At 37.0% G+C, this 23,978-nt stretch overlaps 1 protein-coding gene across 1 annotated transcript in view; it reads left to right on the forward strand.

Moving 5' to 3' along the window:
* Positions 1-23,978, forward strand: part of LOC139118925 (importin-5-like) — a 34,302-nt gene that overhangs the window by 4,324 nt on the left and 6,000 nt on the right. The window contains exons 3-20 of the mRNA XM_070682491.1: positions 5,353-5,545; positions 7,328-7,430; positions 8,213-8,309; positions 8,816-8,920; positions 9,644-9,769; positions 10,410-10,533; positions 10,972-11,166; positions 11,550-11,674; positions 12,375-12,464; positions 12,982-13,155; positions 14,092-14,310; positions 19,601-19,817; positions 20,253-20,314; positions 20,738-20,894; positions 21,494-21,666; positions 22,313-22,424; positions 22,875-22,930; positions 23,286-23,408. Of these exons, the coding sequence (XP_070538592.1) occupies positions 5,353-5,545; positions 7,328-7,430; positions 8,213-8,309; positions 8,816-8,920; positions 9,644-9,769; positions 10,410-10,533; positions 10,972-11,166; positions 11,550-11,674; positions 12,375-12,464; positions 12,982-13,155; positions 14,092-14,310; positions 19,601-19,817; positions 20,253-20,314; positions 20,738-20,894; positions 21,494-21,666; positions 22,313-22,424; positions 22,875-22,930; positions 23,286-23,408 (2,451 nt within the window). The remainder of the gene's footprint in view (positions 1-5,352; positions 5,546-7,327; positions 7,431-8,212; positions 8,310-8,815; positions 8,921-9,643; positions 9,770-10,409; positions 10,534-10,971; positions 11,167-11,549; positions 11,675-12,374; positions 12,465-12,981; positions 13,156-14,091; positions 14,311-19,600; positions 19,818-20,252; positions 20,315-20,737; positions 20,895-21,493; positions 21,667-22,312; positions 22,425-22,874; positions 22,931-23,285; positions 23,409-23,978) is intronic.

Below are 23,978 nucleotides of genomic sequence, written 5' to 3' on the forward strand. Positions count from 1 at the left end.
TTAAGGTTTCTGAAATATTACTAGATGTAAATATACTTTGTAGTGATTCTGTCCCGTCTTTCAAGGCTAGGCAAGGCAAAGTGAGTACACTCAAATTAATCGTTTGATCACAAAGATCACCATTGGTATCTGTTTATTTACCACATAATCCTGTTTCCATCAAGGTGAACTTGGTTGAATAAACTATGTCCGTGACCTCTTGAAAAAAAAGCTTCGACATTCACATTTTAAAAACCTCTCTGGAAGGACATGTTTTGAATAACACCTTATGTTGCATTTAATAGCTTTACGGCCAAACCAGGGACAGTATCACAGTGTTTTGTCCAGTTTCATCTCACAATGGCGGAATGTCGCCCTCTGCTTGAAAATTTTGGGGAGATTTGGTCCTGATTGAGGGGGACTACAATAATATTTTATGCAAGTTCAAGTTATGCATGTAAGATTTTGTAAAAGGTATTTGCTAATTACCTTTTAGGATTCTAGCATTGATCAAATATCAAATAGTTTTTACCTTCTCGTGTCTATTTATAGACAGAGAAGGTATTAGAGTTGAAAACCAGTATGCTGGTGTCAACTACTTCCGTCTGTCAATACTTCCGTCTGTCAAGATCCGTTGACGTCATGCCATTGTGATGGGTCATATCATAAACTGGTGGGGGTGTTCATGGTTCAGGTTGAGGTGTAGGAGAACGATTTTGAGCTATGACAAAAATCAAATGGGACTTAGCGGCATAGCCACAGTGTTAAGCCTTTCTCCAAGGTTTCTTAGTTGACTACAATCTATTACAGACTACTGAGCTGACGTTAGGGGTACTCACTTTGTGTTTGCTCACTCTGTGTGCGCTAGTGTTTGGTACTGAGTTGCCGTGGATATCCCCTCATGGCCTCACGTGATATGGGCCTGTTGCATAATCTGCAGATGTTAGCCAGTCGGCATTTTCCTTGCATTTTTTCTCATTTAATTTTGCAAAATATCGGCGAGTATCTCAATATTTCAAGATAACTCTTTCTTCCCAATCGTTTCCTGGAGTTTCAGAGTCATATGAACGAAAATGAGTGAAAGTTTTAGACAGGAAAATCGGACGTCGGCCATGTTCAATGTTTACAGTACAATCAGAAGTTTATGTGGAGGAAATATATAACTAACAAACACTGTTCATGATGCCCCCTCTCTAGAGGCAGACCTTCCTATATGAAGTACCACATTTGATGCTTGTGGAAAGCTTGACCACACAAAGGAGCATTTAAACTTTTAGAAAATGACAAATTGAATAAGAAGGTATTCTGAAAATGTCAAAAACTGAGGAAAAATGCGCAAATATTCAAAATAAACAGGTTAACTGACTGGTCAGCTATAAAAGAAAATATGAAAAACAATGAAAATGTTTATGATCAAAAGTTTTTGAGATGCGCACATTTTAACAAATACAGAAATTATTAACATATTATAAATATAAGACCAAACTATTTTTTCAGGGATGGGACAGGTTGGAAATGAGGGGTGAGAGACAAAGGCACTCCTATTGCTGCATGTGGATGCAGCCACACCATTTCATTTACAGCATACTTATTCACTGTGTTGTGTTCAAGTTCCATATTGTACTGACTGTCATACAAGGATAACATAAGCAAATCAAATCAAATTAGAAAAGGATCAATGCTGTTGTGTGGATTTTGCTGAACATGGCTGATTTTAATATTTCGCCCTATATATTTGGTATCCAGCAAAGGCATATTTGATGTAAAGTCAAATTAACACTACATTGCTGACAATATATGTTACCGTTTCTGCATGAACTTTTCTTTTTTTATTTAAATTATAGTATAGTAGTACAACAGATAACAGATTATCGTGATGTCAACCCATAATTTTACATCACAAAGACTGTAATTCTGCCAATTTTTTTTATTTTTCAGTCATTTTATAAATTTTGCACGCACAAGATGATTGAACAATTGCAATGTTTGAATTTGTAAACTCAAGAATAAAATCCTTTGGTCACAGATTAAATTATTTTTTGAAAAGAAATTTACTCTTAAACACTTTTAGCATATATTCTTTACACGGTCATGTATTTCAAGGAAAATATGCCTATTAAAAACAGTAATTTCTTCACTTTCAATTTTTTTCAATACTATGACAATTATCAGCCATGAGGTTTTACAAACACAAGACCAGATAAGCGTTTTTCATCATTTCCACAGGACCTTTGGAAAATCCCTTTAAAACAGTTAAAAGTGACTTGAAATGATCACTTGGTATACAATTTAATTTATAGATGCCAGGTTGTGTATTTCACATGCACTCAGGTCAGTAGGGAAGTGCGTCATTACTATTTTGGACTGTTAATTCTTATTTCTGAATTATTTAACCTTTTTTCCACACTGAACTATCTTTAGGCAGTTTATACTGTAGCTTAGAATTTTTTTGATTGATGTATTTAATCATCTTTTGGGTTCTTTGGGTCCATATCCCACCTCATGCCCCTACATCATCAACTATTTACCAACAACTCCATGCCAACAACCAATTACCTCACTGGCCACACATTAGAGAGTACAGCGTCATTGACGGTATTTTTCAGCTTTATCACATCCCTCTGCAGATAGGAAGCTTGTATCACTTTACTGTGGCTACAGAAAGTGGATTACATCAACTGTATGATGTTACATTATATACAGTAATCAAGAAGTGGAATGCTATAAATACATCATAATCTCAAACCTTATTGTAGAGGGATGATATGTCAAGCATTTGTGATTATTTTAAGGGGGATTTTGATAATGTAGGGGGGATTCTGTAATTGCATGTCTTTGAGAAAAAAACTGGTATCATAGTGAATGATACTACGGTTTACCACATCATTTGAGAAAGGTCACATGGCATTTTAATAAAAGCAGTCACATCTTTGGTGGCAAAAATGTAACATAATTTTAAATATGATAATGTAGAAATATTCCCCAACCCACATGCAAGGGATCCACCAATAGATCTGAGGTGGGAATGATCAGAATCCTGAGATTTTAGTTGCATGTTCAAAATTTTATGAATTATTTCCTTGATTTTGCACAAGATCCATATTTTCTCGCTCCAAACCAATTCACACTTCTATACTTGCTGACCATCATGTCAACCCTTTACTTGCCAGTCAGTATCACTTCCCATGCCATCTGCTAAGTCAGCAAAAAGCGGTATTGAGCCAAATGATATATATTTTCTCCCACTGGCTTGGTATGTTATAGCAGTTTTAGTCTGTAAAAATCATGTTTACAGTATCTCTGTCTTCAGGGACCTTCAAATCTTCAAGTCTTTGTTAAAATGCACCATATGGGACATGTTCTTGCACCACTAGTTTTAACAAACTTGACCCGATGGTGAAATATGAACTTGGCAGGTAAAGGGATATATTTCTTCCCCGTAAAAAAGTCAGATGATTGCAAAAAACGTTTTTAGTAATATTTACTCAGTAGATATTTTTTTCATTCTATCCCTTTCTTGTGCCAGACAGTGTCACTTCCCTATCTGCCAAGTCAGTAACAAATGGTATTAGCCAAAACCACATATATTTTCACCTTTTTGGCTTGGTCTGTTATAGCTGCTTTAGTCTGTAAGAATTATATTTACAGTATTTATGTTTTCAGGGCCTTCATCTGTTCAGGTTTTTGTAAGAATGCAACATGTATGCCTCACTGGTTTTAATCAACTTGACATGATTTGATGGTGAAATATGAACTGGGCAAGATAGATGTTTTTATTAAGCCCACCTCCCCCCCCCCCCCAAGTGAAATGGTCCATTCCAATGCAAAAATTACTTTGAATAATTGTGTAATTTTGTAAGTATTTATGTTGTCACGATGCCTCTGACAATAAAACATTCATGTAAACCTTATCCCCCTGATCAAAATACTTGAGTTAAAAGGCTATTGCACGGTAAATGATAATGTGATATTTCATTATATCTTTCCATTTGTGATGACTATAGTGGTTTTTATAAACTCTGTATGGGTCTCATTGTACACGGATGAATGATATGGTGTTGAGCGCTATGGAAACACACTATCTATTTTTAAGTGATGTTTGATGTGTATAATGTATGCAAGCCTGCTGTGAACGTGGTACAGTAGTTTGTAAATGCCAGGGCCGTCTTCAATCATTTGAATTACTTAACATGACAGCCAACAGGCAAGTTGGTTTTCTCAGGGATTACAACAAATACAGTATGGTGGTTACCCAAACAATTACTGTGATCGTCTGTGGCTCAAAATTACAGAAAGATAGTAACCTATTGTGATCATATGATACAGAATTTGATTACTCCTTTGAGTGCTGTAATTTTTCCCATTAAAATTTTACTGCAACACATTATCAATTTTTATAAATTTTTCTGAAATTTTTTGATAATTTTGGACCGAATGGACATCACATTCCATTGGCTACAGCTTTTTCTAAAAATTTAGGCAGAAATCTGAAAAAAATTGAGTAGAGTATATTTTATAAAAGTGACAAAAATTGACTTTGGCGCTCAATGGGTTAAAGACTATCAAATTTAGCTCTTACACAAGGCCATAAGGCCAAAAAAAAAAATAAATTGTCAGTTCCGATAACATAGTTTTCAAAAATAAGGTAGGTAGGTCGGCCGGAATTTTTTTTCCTGAAATATTTTTATTTTTAAATACGCATTTTTCAGGGGTTCAGGGCAGTCAAACACTGGCCACAACATTTCCACAAAGTGTATCATGCATAAAAAAAACAAACAAACATAAAAGACATCCTTGTTCAAGCAAAAATCAAATGCCAGGTTATGAATGCATGATTTTACATTTTTTTTCTTTTTTTTAACTTCCGTGTTTATGTAGCTCTAAAAAGTTCAGGGTCGGCAGGTGAAAAATAGGTTAGATCGGGTTATCAGAAAAGTACAATTTTTTTTGTTCGGCCTAAGAAGTGTGTCATGTTTAGGTCATTTTTGGATTAAAATCCCATCGTTGGTTTCAGAGTTTTAAAGAGAATTACTAGATGTTATTTTTGTAGGAAAGTGACATTTACATGTATTTAGAAATGAGTTCAGTTGAGAACGATTCGTTACTTGCTGTTTATTGTTCATCAGCCAAAATACAGAGGATGGGATCCTATGTCAAATATGGTATAATCTCTCAAAACACACTTTTCATCGAAATTACATAAACAACAAACATACATGTATTTTCAAAATCATCAATTTGTGTATCTATTATAGTTTTGTTCTAGGGTGTGATTTTTTCCCCTTCACTGCTTGACTTGGTTACTGTGAGCATTATTCATATCAGTCTACAAAACACTTTAAATAAGGGATTCTTTTTCCTTGGTCTACCCAGGTCCGCCAAATGGCTGCAGTACTCCTCAGGAGACTTGTCGGAGCCTCCTTTGACGAGTTCTTCCCAGCGATGCCTGTAGAATTGCAGGACGGTTGCAAACAAGAGCTGTTGGCTGGTGTGCAGCAAGAACAGACCCCCCTGGTCAGAAGGAAGATCTGTGATGCCATATCTGAGCTAGCCAGAAACTTAGTCGGTGAGTGGCAAAGGGGAATACTTCAAGCCTTTTGCTTCATAAGGGTCAGGTCAAATCTTGCTTTTTGCAAAGTTGAATGTTATTGATCATCTGTTTTAAGCTCATGACATCCTATACACACTTGGTATGCATGTTCTCAGGGGTAAACTTAGGTAAGTATACTCATTCTGGCCCACCACATCAAACCAAATGTGAGCCAAGTGTCATTGACGCTATGTTCAGAAAATCAATTCTGAAACTTTGTCTTATTATTCCTATGTTGAGGTAGAGCTGAGGTTGAAAAGTCAAATAGAATCCAATAACGTCAAAAGTTATTATACTCCGCATCAATTATACTGGACTCTGTGTCTTCTAATACCAGACCTTACTGTACATCTGCAGCTGCATAATAATATATATAATATGATCGTGTTCACTCCATGTTATTACTCTCTTGACCCCGTCTTTCTTTACAGCTATATAAATACAGAGGTCAGAATTTCCTATCTGACATTATTTTTTACTGTAAAACTTGCTTTCAGGGATATCCAGCTAAATCCCTCATGAATTGCAAATACAAATTTAACCATTTGAGTGCTGTAATTTTTCCCACCAAAATTTCAGTGCAACATTTCACCAATTTTTATGAATTTTTCTGTAAGTTTTTGATAATTTTTGATCACATAGACATCAAATTTCATTGGCCACAGTTTTTTATCAAAATTTTGGCAAAAATCTGAAAAAAATTTTACGGGGGTAAATTTTATAAAGGCAACTAAAATTGACTTTGGCGGCGCTCAAAGGGTTAAATGAAACAGTGGGGATGATTCCTTATTAAGTCAGAATACTCTAACAGGCATTGTAAAATTAGTACTTTTACACTATCGATAATGTCTTCAAAATGAAACTAGAAAAGTCACATTCAGTATCTGACTACAAGCTGCAGTGATGAAAACAAGTTCTCAACAACAAAATTTGTCCAAATTTCTGCAAGTGGCATCAAATAATATGTCTGCATTGCTTTATCAAGTGGCAAATCTACAATGGCCACCAGCATTATCGAAACACTTTCGCTCACCAATATTTTGTAAACCCTAATATTGTGTTCTCCCATTGTGGTTAGCTGATATACATGTGTACAAGTACAGCAAATTGTCGGTACATGTACAATGAAAAGGCTGTCTGGTACAGAGGTGGTAGTACCGTCTAAACTAGCAAGAATTTTTTGGCTCTTTACCAATCACAAACAGAGACACAAAATAGCACACAAAAATAGCATACAAAATGACAAAAATAGTGACCAAAAGGTGACTTGGTTGACCTTGAATGTTGTGCCTTCTGTCACAAATTCCAGATGTTAGTTTTTTGTTGAAACACACACAACAAAAATGGAGGGAAAACTCTGCCTTGGCTCTCAAATATGTTCCACATCTGCTCATACAGTATCTCTGTCAAATAGTATTGATGGCTCATTTTTCACACTTTTTTTAAAAACTCATTGATTTTCACTTTTTGTTTAATGGTAAACAGAAATTGATTTATTGTATAATTCTAATAATCCACTTTGAGATAAAGTTGATAAAAAATAAAGGTCAGGTCAACAAATGGCTATTGGATTGCAAAACTAATATTAAAAGCTTACATGTATCTACAATGTTATTCTTACTCAGCTGCCTATTGTCTAATGACTCAAGTGATCCTATGGGAATTCACATACACATGTACATTGACGTATTATAAATTCATATCTCATAGAGTTTTATCCGTCATTTTATCTTGTATTCTATTTCTTTTCATCAACAGATGATGATGGCAACAATCTGTGGCCCGAAGTTCTCAAATTTCTGTTTGATTGTGCGACATCCCAAGATGCAGGCTTGAAAGAGTCTGCGCTCCACGTTTTCTTGTAAGTAACTTTGCCATTTCGCTGCTCAACAAGCAGCTGATTTTAATCTTTTGTCACATTGGTGGAATAAAATTTCCAATATAGGTCCGTTGTTTCCATGACAGCATTGTTCGCTAATTCTTTTACATGTCTGAGTATCAAAGTGGATCCAGAATGTAACTTTCCAGGCCTGCCGTACAATCTTACATGTAAGAAAACTGACAATAACTCTGGTTTGAATTTCTTTGAATTTTCACAAGACACTATTCTTTGCACATCACCTCTTTAAAGCTTACCATACATGTAGGTATCTCAAATGTACAAAATAAAATACTTTGATTGTGAATATTCTGGGAGCGTCATATCATGAATTCTGTCACTAAACATAGACTAGCAAAAGTGAATTAATACTGTAGAATATGAATGTATTGAAAGGGAGTGATGTACAAATGTGAAATAACACTCAAATATCCCTTCTGGTGTGCTCAAAATTTGTATAGAAAATACTATAGATTATAGAATCTATCAGGTTATAGATGACAAAGTCCATAATACTGCAAACAACTTTGAGTTATTCTATGAAAATACAAGCAGTGTCATGTGTTTTTTCTTGTCATAAAATTCATTAGAGGCTAAAAGTGCAACTCATTAGTATTCATTTATTCAAAATTCATTAATGAGTATCATTTGGATATGCAAATGTAATGATAATGACTCATTAGTTATAAATATTCATGTCCTCAGATCATGCACCGTACATAAATATAGCATGAATTTGACACTGATGTTTTCTCCTCTCTTAGTAATTTTCCGGGAATCTTTGCCAACCAGCAAGCCCATTACCTTGATGTCATCAAACAGATGTTATCACAGTGTTTAGCAGACCAGACAAGTGCACAGGTACACTATTTCTGACTCTAACCTGTCTGAGAATAAAAGGCAGTATCTTTTATTTCCATATCATGCATATTTTATTGTCATTCATTATTGCCACAAGGCAGCCTGTTCATTATGACTTTTTTATATTCAACGGCAGTTATGAATGAATAAAAGTTTTTTTTTGTTCTATAACACATACAAATTGAAACCCAAAACATAATATCAATGTAAAGTTCACTGTATCAAAGAACAGTTGTGTCAGGTCTAAGGTAATGGAATATGAGCTCTGAAAGAAGCCTTGCAAAGCAATTTTGATAACCAGCCAAAATTTTGGATCAAAGAATCAACACAAATTTCATATTCAAAATAGTCATCAGTCTCCCAATTTGAAATATTTGAATTTGGATATTTATGATATCAAAGCTGTGAACATTAACATTTCTTGTTGTATTACGGCTGCAAATAAACTGAAAAGCCAGCATACCAGTAGAAAAAGATTATTTATCCTTTGGTGTGTTTTTTCACAGGTACGGATAGTTGCTGGTAAAGCCACCATAGCATTTGTGCTGGCTCATGAACGAGACTCAGCCATGAGTAAACTCTTCCTGGATTTATTGCCGGCAATCTTACAGGTAAGATGAGAAAATGAGTGAACAACTCTGGGTATTTTAATTGGGAAAACACCCTGCGTCATACATGTGCACTTCAATTTGTTTGGCATATGATCCAATATGGCTGTCAGATGGCCATTTTGTTTCAATTTTGCTAGCAATGAGTGAGTCTTGAGTTATTTCCAGCAATAAAGTTAGAAAATGTATTTTAATCTTTTCACCCCCGATTCCCTGTATAGGGGTCCACACTTACCATTGAGAACAATGGGTTTGGACCAAACCATGGTGGTGAAAGGGTTAAGGGTATTTTGACTAGGATGGCTGCTCTAAAAGAAAAATTGACCTGACAAAATGTTTCTTGGTTCACTTTTCTCAAATGTGTCAGCTCTATAACAGCAAATTTTTGCCCATTCCCAGTGCTGTTAGACTTCAGAAAAAATATCATGAAGGCTAGTGTTCTTTATGACATTATGAAGAATTACCATTGTCTATGTCTGAACACAAAAATATCTGGCTTTTACATTTTGTGATTGAAATTAGTTGATGTTTCAACAATCAAAAATATGGTTTTCCAACTCTTATGTAATAATTATTATGATATGGAATTGAAGGTATACACTAAACAGATATTTCAAACCTGCAATAGCCATTGTCTCAAAACTCTTATGACAGAAAAAAGAAGTGACACCGAAAAATTCAGCGTGATTGTATATTTAAACTGCAACTCTTTCTTGCGTGAGACAGGCTGTTGCGGACAGTGTAACACTACAAGATGATGACTCACTGCTTAAGTCTCTGATTGAATTGGTGGAAACACATCCTAAATTATTGAGATCACAGCTGGAAAATGTCATCGCTCTCTGTTTGAAGGTAAGTGACATAGGTAATCCTTTGTGTAGTGATGTGTATGTAATGCATGTTATCTGATGATTTTAGGATGAAATGTGTGAAACTCGAAATGATAATTTTCTTACGTTCCAATGTTATGGCACAATTGAAATGTGAAAGATGAAATTTTGCGGAGATGTTGTGATTTTTCATGTAAAATTACAATAGTTTATTTTTGGTTATTTTGTCGGAGAGATGTGCAGGTTATCTACTGATAGGTCAGTTTGATGATTGCCATCCTGTTTACTGGTATATGAACAGCAGGCATGGTCCACATGGTCCTGGAAAGTTCTTGAAAATCTTAAATTTATTAAAGCCTCTTGGAACATCCTGGAAAAATTCTGGAAAAAGAAACTTAGTCTTTGAAAGTTGATAAGCCACCCATGATTTCCCAAAATCACGAAACTACTTGTCAAGATTGATAGAATGAAATGGTATCTAAAAATGATATCAGAAAAATGGTGTTTTGGACTGCAATGCGTCTTTGAAAGTTGGTGAGAAGATCCTTGAAAGTTTTTGAATTTTCAGTGACTGTGTTGACTCTAGGGTAACAAAGTTGTTTATGTGCAAAAAGAATTGAATCTAGTATGGAGGCTGATCTTGTATCTCTTGTCTTATCCAGATAACAGCAGACACCAATCTTACAGACAACTGGAGACAGCTTGGGCTTGAAGTCATTGTCACAATGTCTGAGACGGCTCCAGCCATGCTCAGAAAACAGGCAGCCAAGTTTGTACCAATGATAGGTGGGTTGTCTACCTTTTGTGTGATTTTCGTATTATCAAAAAATTTTTTTTAGCTTTGGGCGCTAGTGTGCAATCTTGATTAGTTTCCGTTGCCTTTTGCAACAAAGCATCATATACATGTAAAAACATTGTCCTCTTTGGATACATGTAGCTAATGTCGATTGTCATCTGTAGAAGAGTTTCTGTGCGTTTTGGAGGGATGTGTTTGGATATAGGTGATGTGGGACGCATGCTATCGTGGATCTCAAGTGAAACACTGTTGTAATTGATAATACTTGCGTGCCATATTGTGTATAATTATTTAAAAAGTTACAATACTCGAGAAACGAGACAATCTTTGAAGTAACTTGAGGAAGTCAGTATTTCTTGTAATTGTTTTGCCATAATTGTGTTTCCTATCCGTCTTATAACAATCTTTCAATTGTACTTGTGTCACAGTTCCGCAGATGTTAGCTATGATGGTTGACCTAGAAGATGACCCGGAGTGGTCAGTCAGTGATGAGGTGGACGATGATGATAACGACAGTAACGCCATTGCTGGCGAGAGCGCCCTCGACAGGTTTGCCTGCGGTATCGGCGGTAAAACAATCTTGCCTCATATCATTGCTAACATCCCTCAGATGTTACAGAATCGTAAGTATAATATTTTGAGTGTGTGTTTCCGATATCAAAAAGAACCATAATTAATATTTTTTGTATAAGCTGTAATTCTCCTGATTCCAAAGCTAGTATGTGTAATTCCATGTATTTGAAAATAAATTCTAATGCTGGTTTCTCATGGTAGATGAAATTGGAAATAAAAACAGCAATAGTCTCTTATAGTTAAATCACTGTTGAACAACAAATCTAGAGTTTCATTCATTTGTAAAAGTGTTTCATGTTTTCATGATTTCATGCTATCAGCTCTCTTATTTGAAAAATTCTCAATCATGACAACTAAGAAGCGAAGAACCGAAAGATAGCCATGAAATGTAGTGATTGATTGATTGATTGATTGATTCTGTCAATCTTTTCAGCTGATTGGCGGTACAGGCATGCGGCGTTGATGGCCATATCAGCAGTCGGTGAAGGATGCCACAAGTACATGGAGTCTGTGCTGCCAAGCATCGTGGATACAGTTCTTCCATTCATACAAGATTCAGTGAGCAAAACAGTTATTCGCTATAAAGCGTTTAAATAGTAATCCTACCAGAACTATGATCTGATGTGCTGATCGAACAGAAAGTATCTGTAGAAGAGTTTCTGTACATTTGGGGGCGAGCAAAATTTGCTGTTGTGTATAGTGTATTGTGAATCGTAAGATATGAATGTGTAATGCAATCCAATTGGTTTCCCTGGCCAATAGTCACCATATGCATTCTAGATTTGTGTTTGTATCGGTAGAGAGAGCTGTCCAGGTCTTTCAAGGACACGAACTAAACTACATATTTCTTATGTATATTCATATTCTCATACACAATATCAGACATACTCAAATGGCCAGTTTCTGTAACTTTTAGTGATTTTTCTCTTTTTTTTTCGTATGTCTATAGTTTATTTTTCTACTCCCCAAAGCATTTTTAGATAAGCAATATGCAGCTTATCAACTCAACCTGTAAATACGTAGAGTGCATTGTTATTGTTGACAACTGAATTCTGTCTGGACTACGGTTCAAATGTAACAATAACAATGCATTGTACACATACACATCCTGTGTAGGCAATCTGAATAGAACAAACAAACAAACTTTGAGGAGTAGAACAATAACTTGCTATTGACTCACACAAAAAAATCTGGAACAAATAATCACAGCCCCCCCCTTTGACAGTTGATGACACTTAGCTGTCATCCTTTATTGCAGCATCCAAGAGTTCGGTACGCTGCCTGTAATGCATTCGGTCAGATGGCTACTGACTTTGCACCAGGCTTTGAAAAGAAATTCCACAACAAGGTGAGAGACACAGAAAGAGAAAGCTATTTCTGTAGAATAATTGAAAGAATAACGTTGATCGCGATTTCAGGTTTGTTACTAAATATAGCTGCAGGCGTGCGGCTTTCAGACAATGCTGCCTAAAATTCAGACAACTTTGTTGTTGCATGTGTGGATGTTGTTGCAGCTTGTAGTCTGAGCAATAAAATACCATGAACTAGTGTGACTTTTAGTAACCATTGTTGGTTTTCGTCGTTTATGTGGAAAATGCAGACAAATATTTATTTATGCATATTAATAAGAGAAAAACATGACGTCATTTGCGATCAGTGCTATTAGTCCCCACTGGGGGCGATAGATTGGTGAAGTCACATTCCATGTATTTTCGTTACGTTTGTGGTATGATGTCATTTATGGTTCTTTTCAAAACACCCTTGTTCAGAAAAAGTTATTTTCCCCTTGAAACAAGATGTATTGATATGAAGTGGCTTTTAATGGAAGCTTTTAAAAAAGGCTGTAACACTTCTTGTTTTGTCAGGTGGTACCCGGTTTGATGGTCGCCTTAGATGACCATGCAAATCCCAGGGTACAGGCACACGCAGGTGCCGCCCTGGTCAACTTCAGCGAGGACTGTCCCAAGAGTTTACTAGTACCCTACCTTGACGGCATGCTGGCCAAAATCGAGTCCATCATAACAGCCAAGCTCCAAGAGGTAAGTTTCCTGTGAAATAGAAAGCTCTTCAAAGTTATAGCATGCATTGATCAGTGATCTTTCCCTTCGGAATATTCCCCCACCACCCTACTTCCCAGACCTGAAGATTTATATCAACTGCCAAATACACTCACTGGCCATTTAAGTTTGTATGCGCCTTGAAAATGAAAGACTTAAAAATTTTGCTCAAACTTTCCTCAAGGAATAATTCAACTATTCTCTTCCCAAATCAAGAATGAAAATCAGGGGTCACCATGCAAATTTTGGTACTAGAGAAACAAATCACCCAAGATAAATGATATTTGAAATTCAAAATGGCCGCCATCCCTGTGTTAACTCTATGGAGAAAAATAATATTTTTGATATTCGAAAAACTAAGATAGTGAAAAGTGCCCTTACACCAAGTGCTTTAAAATGAACCCCCACAAGTGGTAGATCAGAAAAGTATTGTAAAAATTTGAGAGTCTGAATATCTGTCCCTGAGGCACACTCTACCTAAATTTAGTATTCATACGAGTGAATTAAAACATATTTTCACTCACTTGGAATTTTATGTTATTGGGGTCAACTCAGTAAAAATTTTATCAGTATCTGTGTTTTCTGGGCCTTCAAATGTTTAAATCATCATTAAAATGCAACATAAAGGACAAGATGTGCTCCAGTGGTTTCAGTTAACTTGACCGGATAGTGAGATATGAACTTGGCAAGATGAGGTTTAATCTTACCAATGTTGAAATACAAACTTGCAATGTAATTTAGTCGGTTTGACAACACATGTACTGTTTATAGGGTGGGGGAATCCTGGGTGTATGTCTGCTACACAAACTGGTTACTGTCTGAATTTATCATACTGTTACCTATCGCCTTGATTGTTTACTCAGTTATGAAATATTTTATCTCAACGCCATTAATTTATCGTTTTTTTAACACCCATAGTTAGTGCAAAGGGGCAACAAATTAGTTCTGGAACAAATGGTGACAACCCTCGCGGCCATCGCTGATACTGCAGAGGAGAAGTTCATCGTTTACTACGACCGATTCATGCCGAATCTGAAATTTGTGATGGAGAACGCAGTCAGCAAAGAGCTTAGATTGCTCCGAGGCAAGACTATCGAGTGTATCAGTCTAATCGGACTTGCTGTTGGCACTGAAAAGGTAACACATTATTTGTCATCTTAGAAATACATGAGAGAAAATGCCGAGAGAGTTTGACCGTGTTGACCTCGCTGTTAATTTTATGCAGGAAATTACAATAACAATGCTTGGTCGAATGACGCAGTGCCTTGAGGGGGGATCACCAGTGGTATATGGGGAGGAGTACCTTCCCGATGGTGATAAGTGGTGCAGATTACCGTCGCCTAGGTGACTGGCGTATACGCGTGCCAAAAGACACCTATGGTTGATTTCCTGTTGACCAGTCGGATGGCAGAGTTGCAAATACCTGGACTGAACCATTTGGTTTTTTGTGGGTGTCGGTGGTCTTTGACAAATAAGTAAGATGCACATATATTGAGTTTACTGTCTTGTTTATGAGCGGCCAGTATTTCCAACAGCATAAATTATGTGCATTTGCCCTTGAAGGAATAAATAATTTTCGAATAAAACATCGCGAATGTAACTACATTCCTTAAGCTCGACGTACACTTAAGTGCCCCAAAGAACCATGAAATCGCCCGACTTTCGATTGAAAAAGTGGCAGATGACTTTATTTTTAGAATCATAGACAGTATAGCGAGATGTAAAAAATGTGAAACAGGCTCCCCACCTAACTATCCTAAATGTTTTTGTGTCGAGTTTGTGTTTGATTCGTTTCGAAAATGTGTTCCTACATTCTTATCCGATTGTTTGTGTTAATGAAATGTTTGTTTCGCTTTGGATATTTGTAGAGAAGTTGGATTAGGCCTAGTGTGTACGGTAATGTTTTGTTTGTGTGGGGAAAGCTTATGGCGAGACGCAGCCGGACCTATGTTGTTACAAAAGTTGATAGAGTCGCCCTTTGACGCTTGCGTTTCGAAACCCGAGTGTGGTTTCTCATCAGTCGCAGTGTAGATTCTTTCCTTAGTTTGTGTTTGTGAAAATTTATTTTAATGCATTTTAGTGGTCTTGCTTTCCGATTAGCGAGGCAAGTATATTAATTTTGGTCACGTTGTGAGTCCGTTTGGTGGTTCGGTTTGTTTGTTCTATATTTCTTTACTTCGGTAAAATTTGTTTTGACTGGTGTGTCTTTTAGATTTTTGCGGAGGTTTTGTGAATTTTTAGGCAATAAGTACCACTGCGGGGTACGGATTTTATGTTTATTGGATCAAGATACTTACAAGTATCCTGGTTGATGTGCTTGTTCTCGTACATTTTAATTAATAGTTCATTTACTTTGTTTACTGTTTGTTCTGGCTTGTTGTGTATAATACTGAGTGTTACGTAATTGCCTTTCGCATTCGAGTACGTAATCGTTTGTGTTGACAATAACGAAAAACCGACCCTTGTCGAAGGGTTATTTTCCCAACATTTGTCCATTGTTTGCAAGCTGGTTTATCGTGATTGTTTTGGCACGCGACATGTTTTGTTTCCTTGTTTGAAAGGGTATCTCTAGAAGTGCGAGTTTAGCAGCTTCAGATAGCTTTCAAGTTTTTGTTTTTTTTTGTTGTTCGTGGAGTCCAATTTGACTTTTCTTTGAATTGGTGTTGTTGCGATTGTTTGTGTCTCACGATGTAGCGTAGTCACATTATACGACTTTATTTGTTGAAATCCTGAGGTGGTTTTATTCTGTTTGGTTTTGTTGGTGTCCGAATGAATTTTAAGGCTTTTGCCTAGTACTATTTTTCGGAGTTTCATAGTTTGAGCGATGATAGGTTGTTGTTGAATTTCATGTTGTTGTCGGCTTTTCTTTGGAAATAGCTGATTTATTTCCACGGCCATGTTTCTGTTACGTTACTGTGATTGTTTATTTTGTATTTAATGTTGTGTTTCAGTTGTTTGTTATGTGTACGATTTTTGTTATTTCTTTTAAGTGTTTGTGTGTTCTATGTCATCTTATCGTATTTTTTGGTAGTTCCCTTTTTGGAGTATTTGGTGGCCCTGAAAAGGGCCGCTTGGTATGGGTTTTTGTTAGCGCTTGGCGCGTTTTGTTTTGGCGATAAGCCTAGCTTTTTAGTCCCCACGGACACCGTCCGGGGGGACTTATAGGTTTGGTCATGTCCGTCCGTGTGTGCGTGCGTGCGTGCGTCCGTCCGTCCGTCCGTCCGTTCACGCAGATATCTCAGACATGCCCAGGTCAATTTCTTTCAAACTTTGCACAAGGATAGTACCCTACCCCATACAGATGCACGTCGATTTGTTTCAGAATGCGATCAAATTTGGCCGTGTTAGAGGACTTTTTAGTTTTCACCTCCATAGACTCCCATGTATAAGGCAGTCTCCATAGACTCCCATGTATAAGGCAGTCCATAGACTCCCGTGTATAAGGCAGTCCATAGACTCCCATGTATAAGGAAGTCCATAGACTCCCATGTATAAGGCAGTCCATAGACTCCCATGTATAAGGAAGTCCATAGACTCCCATGTATAAGGCAGTCCATAGACTCCCATGTATAAGGCAGTCCATAGACTCCCATGTACCGGTATAAGGCCAAGAAAAATAAAAATTTAGTTTCTCATCGTATTCATATTGCAAAAAGGATGCAGTTACACAGTTTTTAGTCCCCATGGATGAAATCCAGGGGGCTTATAGATTGGGTCATGTCCGTCTGTGAGTCCATCCGTTCACGCAGATATCTCAGATATTTTGACAAAATGTCATGTGACCTTGGTGACCTTTGACCTCAAATATATATATTTGTCCATAACTCAGTAACCACAAGTGCTACACCCTTCATATATGGTGTGATGGGACAGCTTATGACGCCACATATTGTACCTCATTAATTATGCACATATCTAATTTTGAGCAAGCCAATCGAGCTAGAGGTCTGATTTTCGGTATATAGAGATAACTTAGCAATACAATTTTTTTGACAAAATGTCACGTGACCTTGGTGACCTTTGACCTCAAATATACATATTTGTCCATAACTCCGTAACCACAAGTGCTACACCCTTCATGTATGGTATGATGGGACAGCTTATGACGCCACATATTGTACCTCATTAATTATGTGCATATCTAATTTTGAGCAAGCCAATCGAGCTAGAGGTCTGAATTTTGGTATATAGGGATAACTTAGCAATACAATTTTTTTGACAAAATGTCACGTGACCTCGGTGACCTTTGACCTCAAATATACATATTTGTCCATAACTCAGTAACCACAAGTGCCAAACATTTCATATATGGTATGATGGGACACCTTATGACGCCACATATTGTACCTCATTAATTATGCACATATCTAATTTTTAGCGAGCCAATAGAGCTGGAGGTCTGATTTTTGGTATATAGAGATAACTTAGCAATATGATTTTTTTTTTTCAGAATGTCACGTGACCTTGATGACCTTAGACCTTGATTATACATATATATGCATAACTCAGTAACCACAAGTTCTATACGCTTCAATTTTGATAGGATATTAGACCTTAAGATTTCACATCTCGTACCTCATTTATTATGCACATATGTATTTCTTGGCTGGCCAACACAGCTAGAGGTCTGATCTGTTTTCCCAATTTAGAACCATAACTTAGACATGCCTCTTGTTTTTAATTGGGAAAAATGTCATCAACCTATGTGCCCATAGTTGTGAACTTATACAGTCAAGTGATACTTCTTAATGACCACATTTCCCTGCCCCATCAAGACTACCGTTAATACTCCTTTTACAAGTGGGGACTATGTCATTGTCAATGACTTGTTATGCTTCTTTTCGCCCGATTCGATGTGCTTGGTGAGTAGGTGTTTGCCGCCTTCTTGTCACTGTGTGTGCTTACATGGACAGTCTGCATAGCCCTTGAATGTGGTCTCGATTTTGATCAAACTTACAATTTAGGAGTATATATCAAAACTGATAAATGATTTATGTGATTACTGTAGCTATAGATAGGCTACATTCAGGACGGGCAGCGACGGGCAGTAATTAGTAGGCAAAACAGGTGGTTTTCACCGTGGGCAGAACTCGGTGCAATGATACTGAACATTAATAGTAAGCCTGTCACCTTGAAGGTAATGCTGTAGGTGAAACAAGGACACACGATGGTACAAACAACGCCACAAGTGAAACGTACACACAGAAATACACGCGTTCCTACGTTGTGCCCACCCGGGCCACGCGATTAAAATAAGACTGATACTGCTGGATAGTGTTAATTGGGTCGGTAAACAGTCAATTAATAGTTTAATTGACTACCTGGGTGATTGGCAGGTCGTGTCCACGACGCATATGCAAAGCAGGCCAAAAGACAAAAGCCCCCAAAGTTATTGACAGCTGGCCAGGGGTCACCATGAATACGTAATGAAGCTTCACTACGCAGAAACTGCGTAGTCAAGCCCTTCTTAACCGGTCAAACTCTCTCGGCATTTTCCGGCATGGAATTTCATATTTCAAATGTGGTACTTGGTATATTTGATTCGTATGTGTATGTAATTTCTAAGTAATATTATTTTTTTTATTTTTTTTTATTTTGTTATCATTTACTTATTTTTAAGTCTTGTTAATTATTAATCCCAGGGCTCGAAATACTTTTTTTCAACCACCTGTCCACTGGACAAGTCGAAATAAAAAGTACCTGTCCCAGTGAGAAAAGTACCTGTCCAAAATGGCATAATTTATTCTAAGAAACTATACTAATTTCAATTCAATTCAACAAACTCATGTCTGTATCGTATACAAACTGGCATAACAGCGCCCTCAGTGTCAAGATAGCTATGAGAATCTCCCAATCTAAGAGATTTGAGACGTGACCTTAGATAATTCAACATAGCTGCCTCCTGTAAACAGTGATTAGATATTATTGAACTTTCTTTTACTTTTTTCTGACAGGTAAATATCCAAATAATGATTTACAAAATTTTAAAAGGTACATAAATTTAAACTTATGAATATTTCCTGTAGTCAATAGGTTGAAACACTGGTTGCAGGCTGAGAAAACCTACCTGTCCACTTGGACAAGTACTTTTCAAAACTACTTGTCCCAGGCCAAATTTCACTTGTCCGGGACAGGCAGACAGGTATTATTTCGAGTCATTAATCCACCTATTTATTGATTTATTTTCTCAAAATTTCAGGAAATTTTAAATTATTAATACTTTTAATTTCATATAGAACTTAAACTGTGTGGTTTGTGAATAAAAAATTGCCATGTGATATATTCATGATATATTAATGAAAATGATAGGCTGTTGTAAAATTTTTGGTCAAGTAACTGTTCTTTTCCAAAATGCACTGATGTATAAAGCTAACCATTACTAGACTGTAAAATCCTCAATTTCACTGTGTTTAACTCCTGATTTCAGTTCCGTCAAGATGCCAACGACGTTATGCAGCTACTTCTCAAAGCACAGACAGATGCCAATGAGATGGACGACGACGATCCGCAGATCTCGTTCATGATCTCAGCCTGGGCCAGGATGTGTAAATTACTCGGCAAAGATTTCCAGGCATACCTACCAGTGGTCATGGGTCCACTCATGACAGCCGCCGCCATCAAACCTGAAGTTGCGCTGGTTGATAGTGAGTGTGCTTCCAATATAATAGCTGACTCCCTTCTCTTCCATGTCATGCACCATAACTCCTTTCCTGCTTCTCTAAATCATCTGTATTCCCGTACATCTCCGTGTTCTCCACAGCTTTGAAAAACAGAGCCTCTATATACAACAAGGCATAATATGCATATTCTTTTGTCATGAAAATATGTTCTTTTATATGGTTATTAACACACAAATGGATCATTTGAAAAACGGAGAGGTGGCCTGCTCCACAAAATCCCCATGTGGAGAATCCGGCATCTTTTCCGGCCTTTCCATGAATCTTTCGCTGAATGAGTCAGTATTTCCCTCAAATTGAAAGTGCAGTGGAGTGAAAACTTTTATGATGCCCTGGCATAACACACAAACAACAGCACTCATTTTTAGCACTGCTAAAATCTCTCGTGGTGTCTTTTAACAGCTGAAGATGCCAAGCAGATCAGCGAAGATGAAGGCTGGCAGTTTGTCAATCTCGGAGATCAAGTGAGTCCGTTTCTTTTTGGTAAATCTGCAAAGAGGAATTGTTTTTCTCCTGTAACAAGACATATTTTTTATGTTACAGTTGCAAAAAAATTACCGTTTGTAATTGAAAAACTGATCTTACGTAACACCGCTATAAGTTTATGTATAGTTACACAGGAAGGTCATATAGTGTATGTACCAAAAGGAAAGGTGAATCCATGCGAGTAAGTCATATGATCAGTGTAAAAAAGCGACTACTTTTGCCACCATTTTACTTAATCATTACTGTTGAACAGGATAGTAGAGGTGAACGGCATTTCTTTTTCTTTGGGGGAAGGGGGGAGGGGGTTGCTCAATGAATCCTCTAATCACCCTGTGTGCTGAGATTGACTTTTTTTGACCATATTTCAAAAGATTGTGTATTTTTTTTTTCTCGTTCCTCAGCAAAGTTTTGGCATCAAGACTTCAGGTTTAGAAGACAAGAGCACAGCCTGTCAGATGTTAGTCTGTTATGCCAGGGAATTGAAAGAGTCCTTTGCGGATTACACGGAACAAGTTGTCAAGCTGATGGTGCCGTTGTTAAAATTCTACTTCCATGATGATATCCTTTGCATTACATTCAAGATAATTTACGTAAATTTTTTCACTGAAAATTTCCAGGAAAGGAATAAGTAGTGTGTTGCTGTGGTACTCAGCTCATTACATAGCTCTTCTGAGAAAAAACAAGGTGACAGGTTAAAAAAGTGTATTATGCCAGCAGAGATTTAAACAGCAGACTTGAGAAGATATAACAGACATTTTGTAGTTCAAGCCATTATCAGTCAGTCTCTTACAATGTGTTGAACTGAAAAAATATTGTTGCTCTCATCTTATGCATTGTGTTTTATTCTCATCTGAATATTTTACTGTCCATATTGATAGAGTTTTAATCTTTCCCATATAAGTTTTGTGATCATTGATAGCAGCGGTTGACCCTAATTTTTCAGAATGTACATATATCTGCTGTAGAAGCACAATGTAATTAGTACAAATAGTAGTTAAATCAATGCTGTGAGATGCAAAGAAAGTACATTGTCGAGGCTTACTTCACATAGTGTTGTAGTCTGCATGTCTAGGCACACACATTGTAAGAAATACCATGCATTACCGATAGTCCTGCTGTCTTCAACTATGGTAATCTTTCCTTGACCGTGGGTTCACTAGTGAGATTATCGGCGGCAGAATCATTACCATATTTATTAGAGTGTGCCAAGATTAAAGGGGACGACTATTTAACACAGATGTGGAACTACATAGCGCCAGATTTACTCAAAGCAATACAGACGGAGCCTGAAAATGATGTCCTGATCCAACAGATGGATTCATTTGCAAAGGTCAGTACTTGAGAGGTCAGAGGTCGTAGGTCACAAGTCAAATGTGTGAATCACAGAGAGACTTCATAAAAATCATTCAATACACAATTTCACGTGCATTTTGAGAATGCCTACGGCAGATACATGGGCTGAGAGAATCAGTTATCTAATTTCGTCCTTTCGTCTCCACACTTCATATGCCAAGTTGTTGATCAGGAGCAATCTACGATGGTTTTCTATACAAAACTCAGATTTTCAAAGTCATGTCATGTCATGTCATGTCTTCAGCCTGGGAGGGATAAGAGCAACTCAACCTATGGGGTAATTTAGAAAATAGGTAAAAATGACTCAAGGAAGGTTAAGAGATAGTTATATGTACGTAGGTCCCGCTATGAGAGGACGTGCAACTTGTCTACTCATTGTGATAATGTCTTTATGCTGTGTGGTTTGTGGTTTAATAGTGTGATTCGTTTTATGCTTATCAAAGGCTCAGACCTGAGTTTTACTTTTCAAAGATGATAATGCGTGTTAAAGGTGTACAAGCAAAGTTCTCAGCAAAATACTGGGTATTTCAACATGCCCCTGAATGTAGGCAAAGAAACTCATCAATGTATAGAACAAAAAGTGTCTCACAAGTTTCCCCAAATCGTGTGGCTTTGCATTACAGTGTGTGGAGTTTCTGGGCAAGGGATGCCTGGATGAGAGTCAGCTGACAAGCTTGGCAAAGATTATGGGAGACACATTAGATCAACACTTCAAGAGATACGCTGATAGGCAAGGTGAGAGAATGTCTTACAATAGTAATTGCGACATGGGGTGGGGTAGGGTGGGGGTGGGGGGTGTCAGAAAAAGTAATTGTCCACAGAAGATATGTAAAAGCTGTGAACTGTGATCACTGCCTGTATTGTCCAATCAGATTCTCTGTATTCATTTAAAGAACTAAGCTGTGACTGTTGATTGGCTTAATATAATCATGTGACTTTGTTATAATGGTGAACATCATTGCTGGTTGGTGGAAATATGTCACAACCCTATTAAAGACTGAGTAATGATTATATGAATGCTCATTGGTCAATAGAAGTCACCTGACTGATCTACATGTATATTGTGATTTGTAGTCTATTTGTACTTGGCTGACATCTTACACATATTGAGATATGAATATGTGTGTGTGATAGATTTGACTGTCATATTTGTAAGACAAGCAAATTTGAAATTACATTTTACAGAACAAAGGAAAGATGAAGACTATGATGAAGTCGTAGAAGAAAATTTACAAGATGAGGTAAATTAGTTGCCATGTGATCTAAAAGTTTGATTTTGTGCAACACTTTACATCTTTTATAGACAGCGAATCTCATGACAGTCGTCTGCTGTAGTTTGCTTGAATGTACTAGCATTGTAGCTTTCAATTGTCCAAGTGTATGTGCAAATGATGTCTTTTGTTTTACAGTGTACAATGACTATCATATGTACATACCTTTTCTCAGCCCCTTTTTCTTTAATTTGAATCAACGGAAAAGTACAACCTATGATAGCCCACTTGCAGATGATACCCAGGTAATATTCTAGAAACTTCATAAAATAGAAATGATATGTACACATTGATTTTAAGCGCTAAATATTCTGTATTTCCACAGGATGATGACGATGTATTTACTTTAAGTAAAATAGCTGACGTAATGCATGCATTGTTCGGAACCTACAATGACGCCATCCTGCCATTCTTTGAACAGTTGTTGCCACATTTTGTCAGATTGCTGGTAAGTTTCTTGTCTTTGTAAGGCTTGCTCCCCACTGGTACCATCCATATCAGATGACAACCATTGGTTACTTCCAGAGGGCCTCTCTCTTGAACTGTTACTTTTGCTCATGTTCTTTAGACATTTCTTTCTTTTTCGGAATTTGACTTATTGAGTTTACCCTGTGTCTGTCAATATTTCTACCTGTCCATCTCACTCTCCTGTTTACTGTTCTGTCACTGCTGTCAGTGCTGTCAAACTCTCTCATCGCCCAGCCATGCTGGAGTCATTTTGAAGTAATTTGCCTCCTTCAAGTAACTGATATGCATTCTGTGATCTCAGTCAGGAATTACCATTTGTATTCTACATCACAGTGATTTTGTGCCCGCTAATATAACTTCTGTAACATGACGCCTTTCCTTGTTCACTCATTGTCTTGCCCAGAGACTTCAATTTTGATATGAACGCATGTACAAGTATATGTACATTGCACTCATTTTACATGTAAATTGTGGTGTAAATCATACAGTATTGTTGATTTTTGTGAGCGCTCTCATGCAAAACAATCGCAAGAACTCCCCTGATGTTTTG

This window comes from Ptychodera flava, chromosome 19, assembly GCF_041260155.1.
Source record: "Ptychodera flava strain L36383 chromosome 19, AS_Pfla_20210202, whole genome shotgun sequence".
In the NCBI taxonomy this organism is placed as follows: Eukaryota; Metazoa; Hemichordata; class Enteropneusta; family Ptychoderidae; genus Ptychodera; species Ptychodera flava.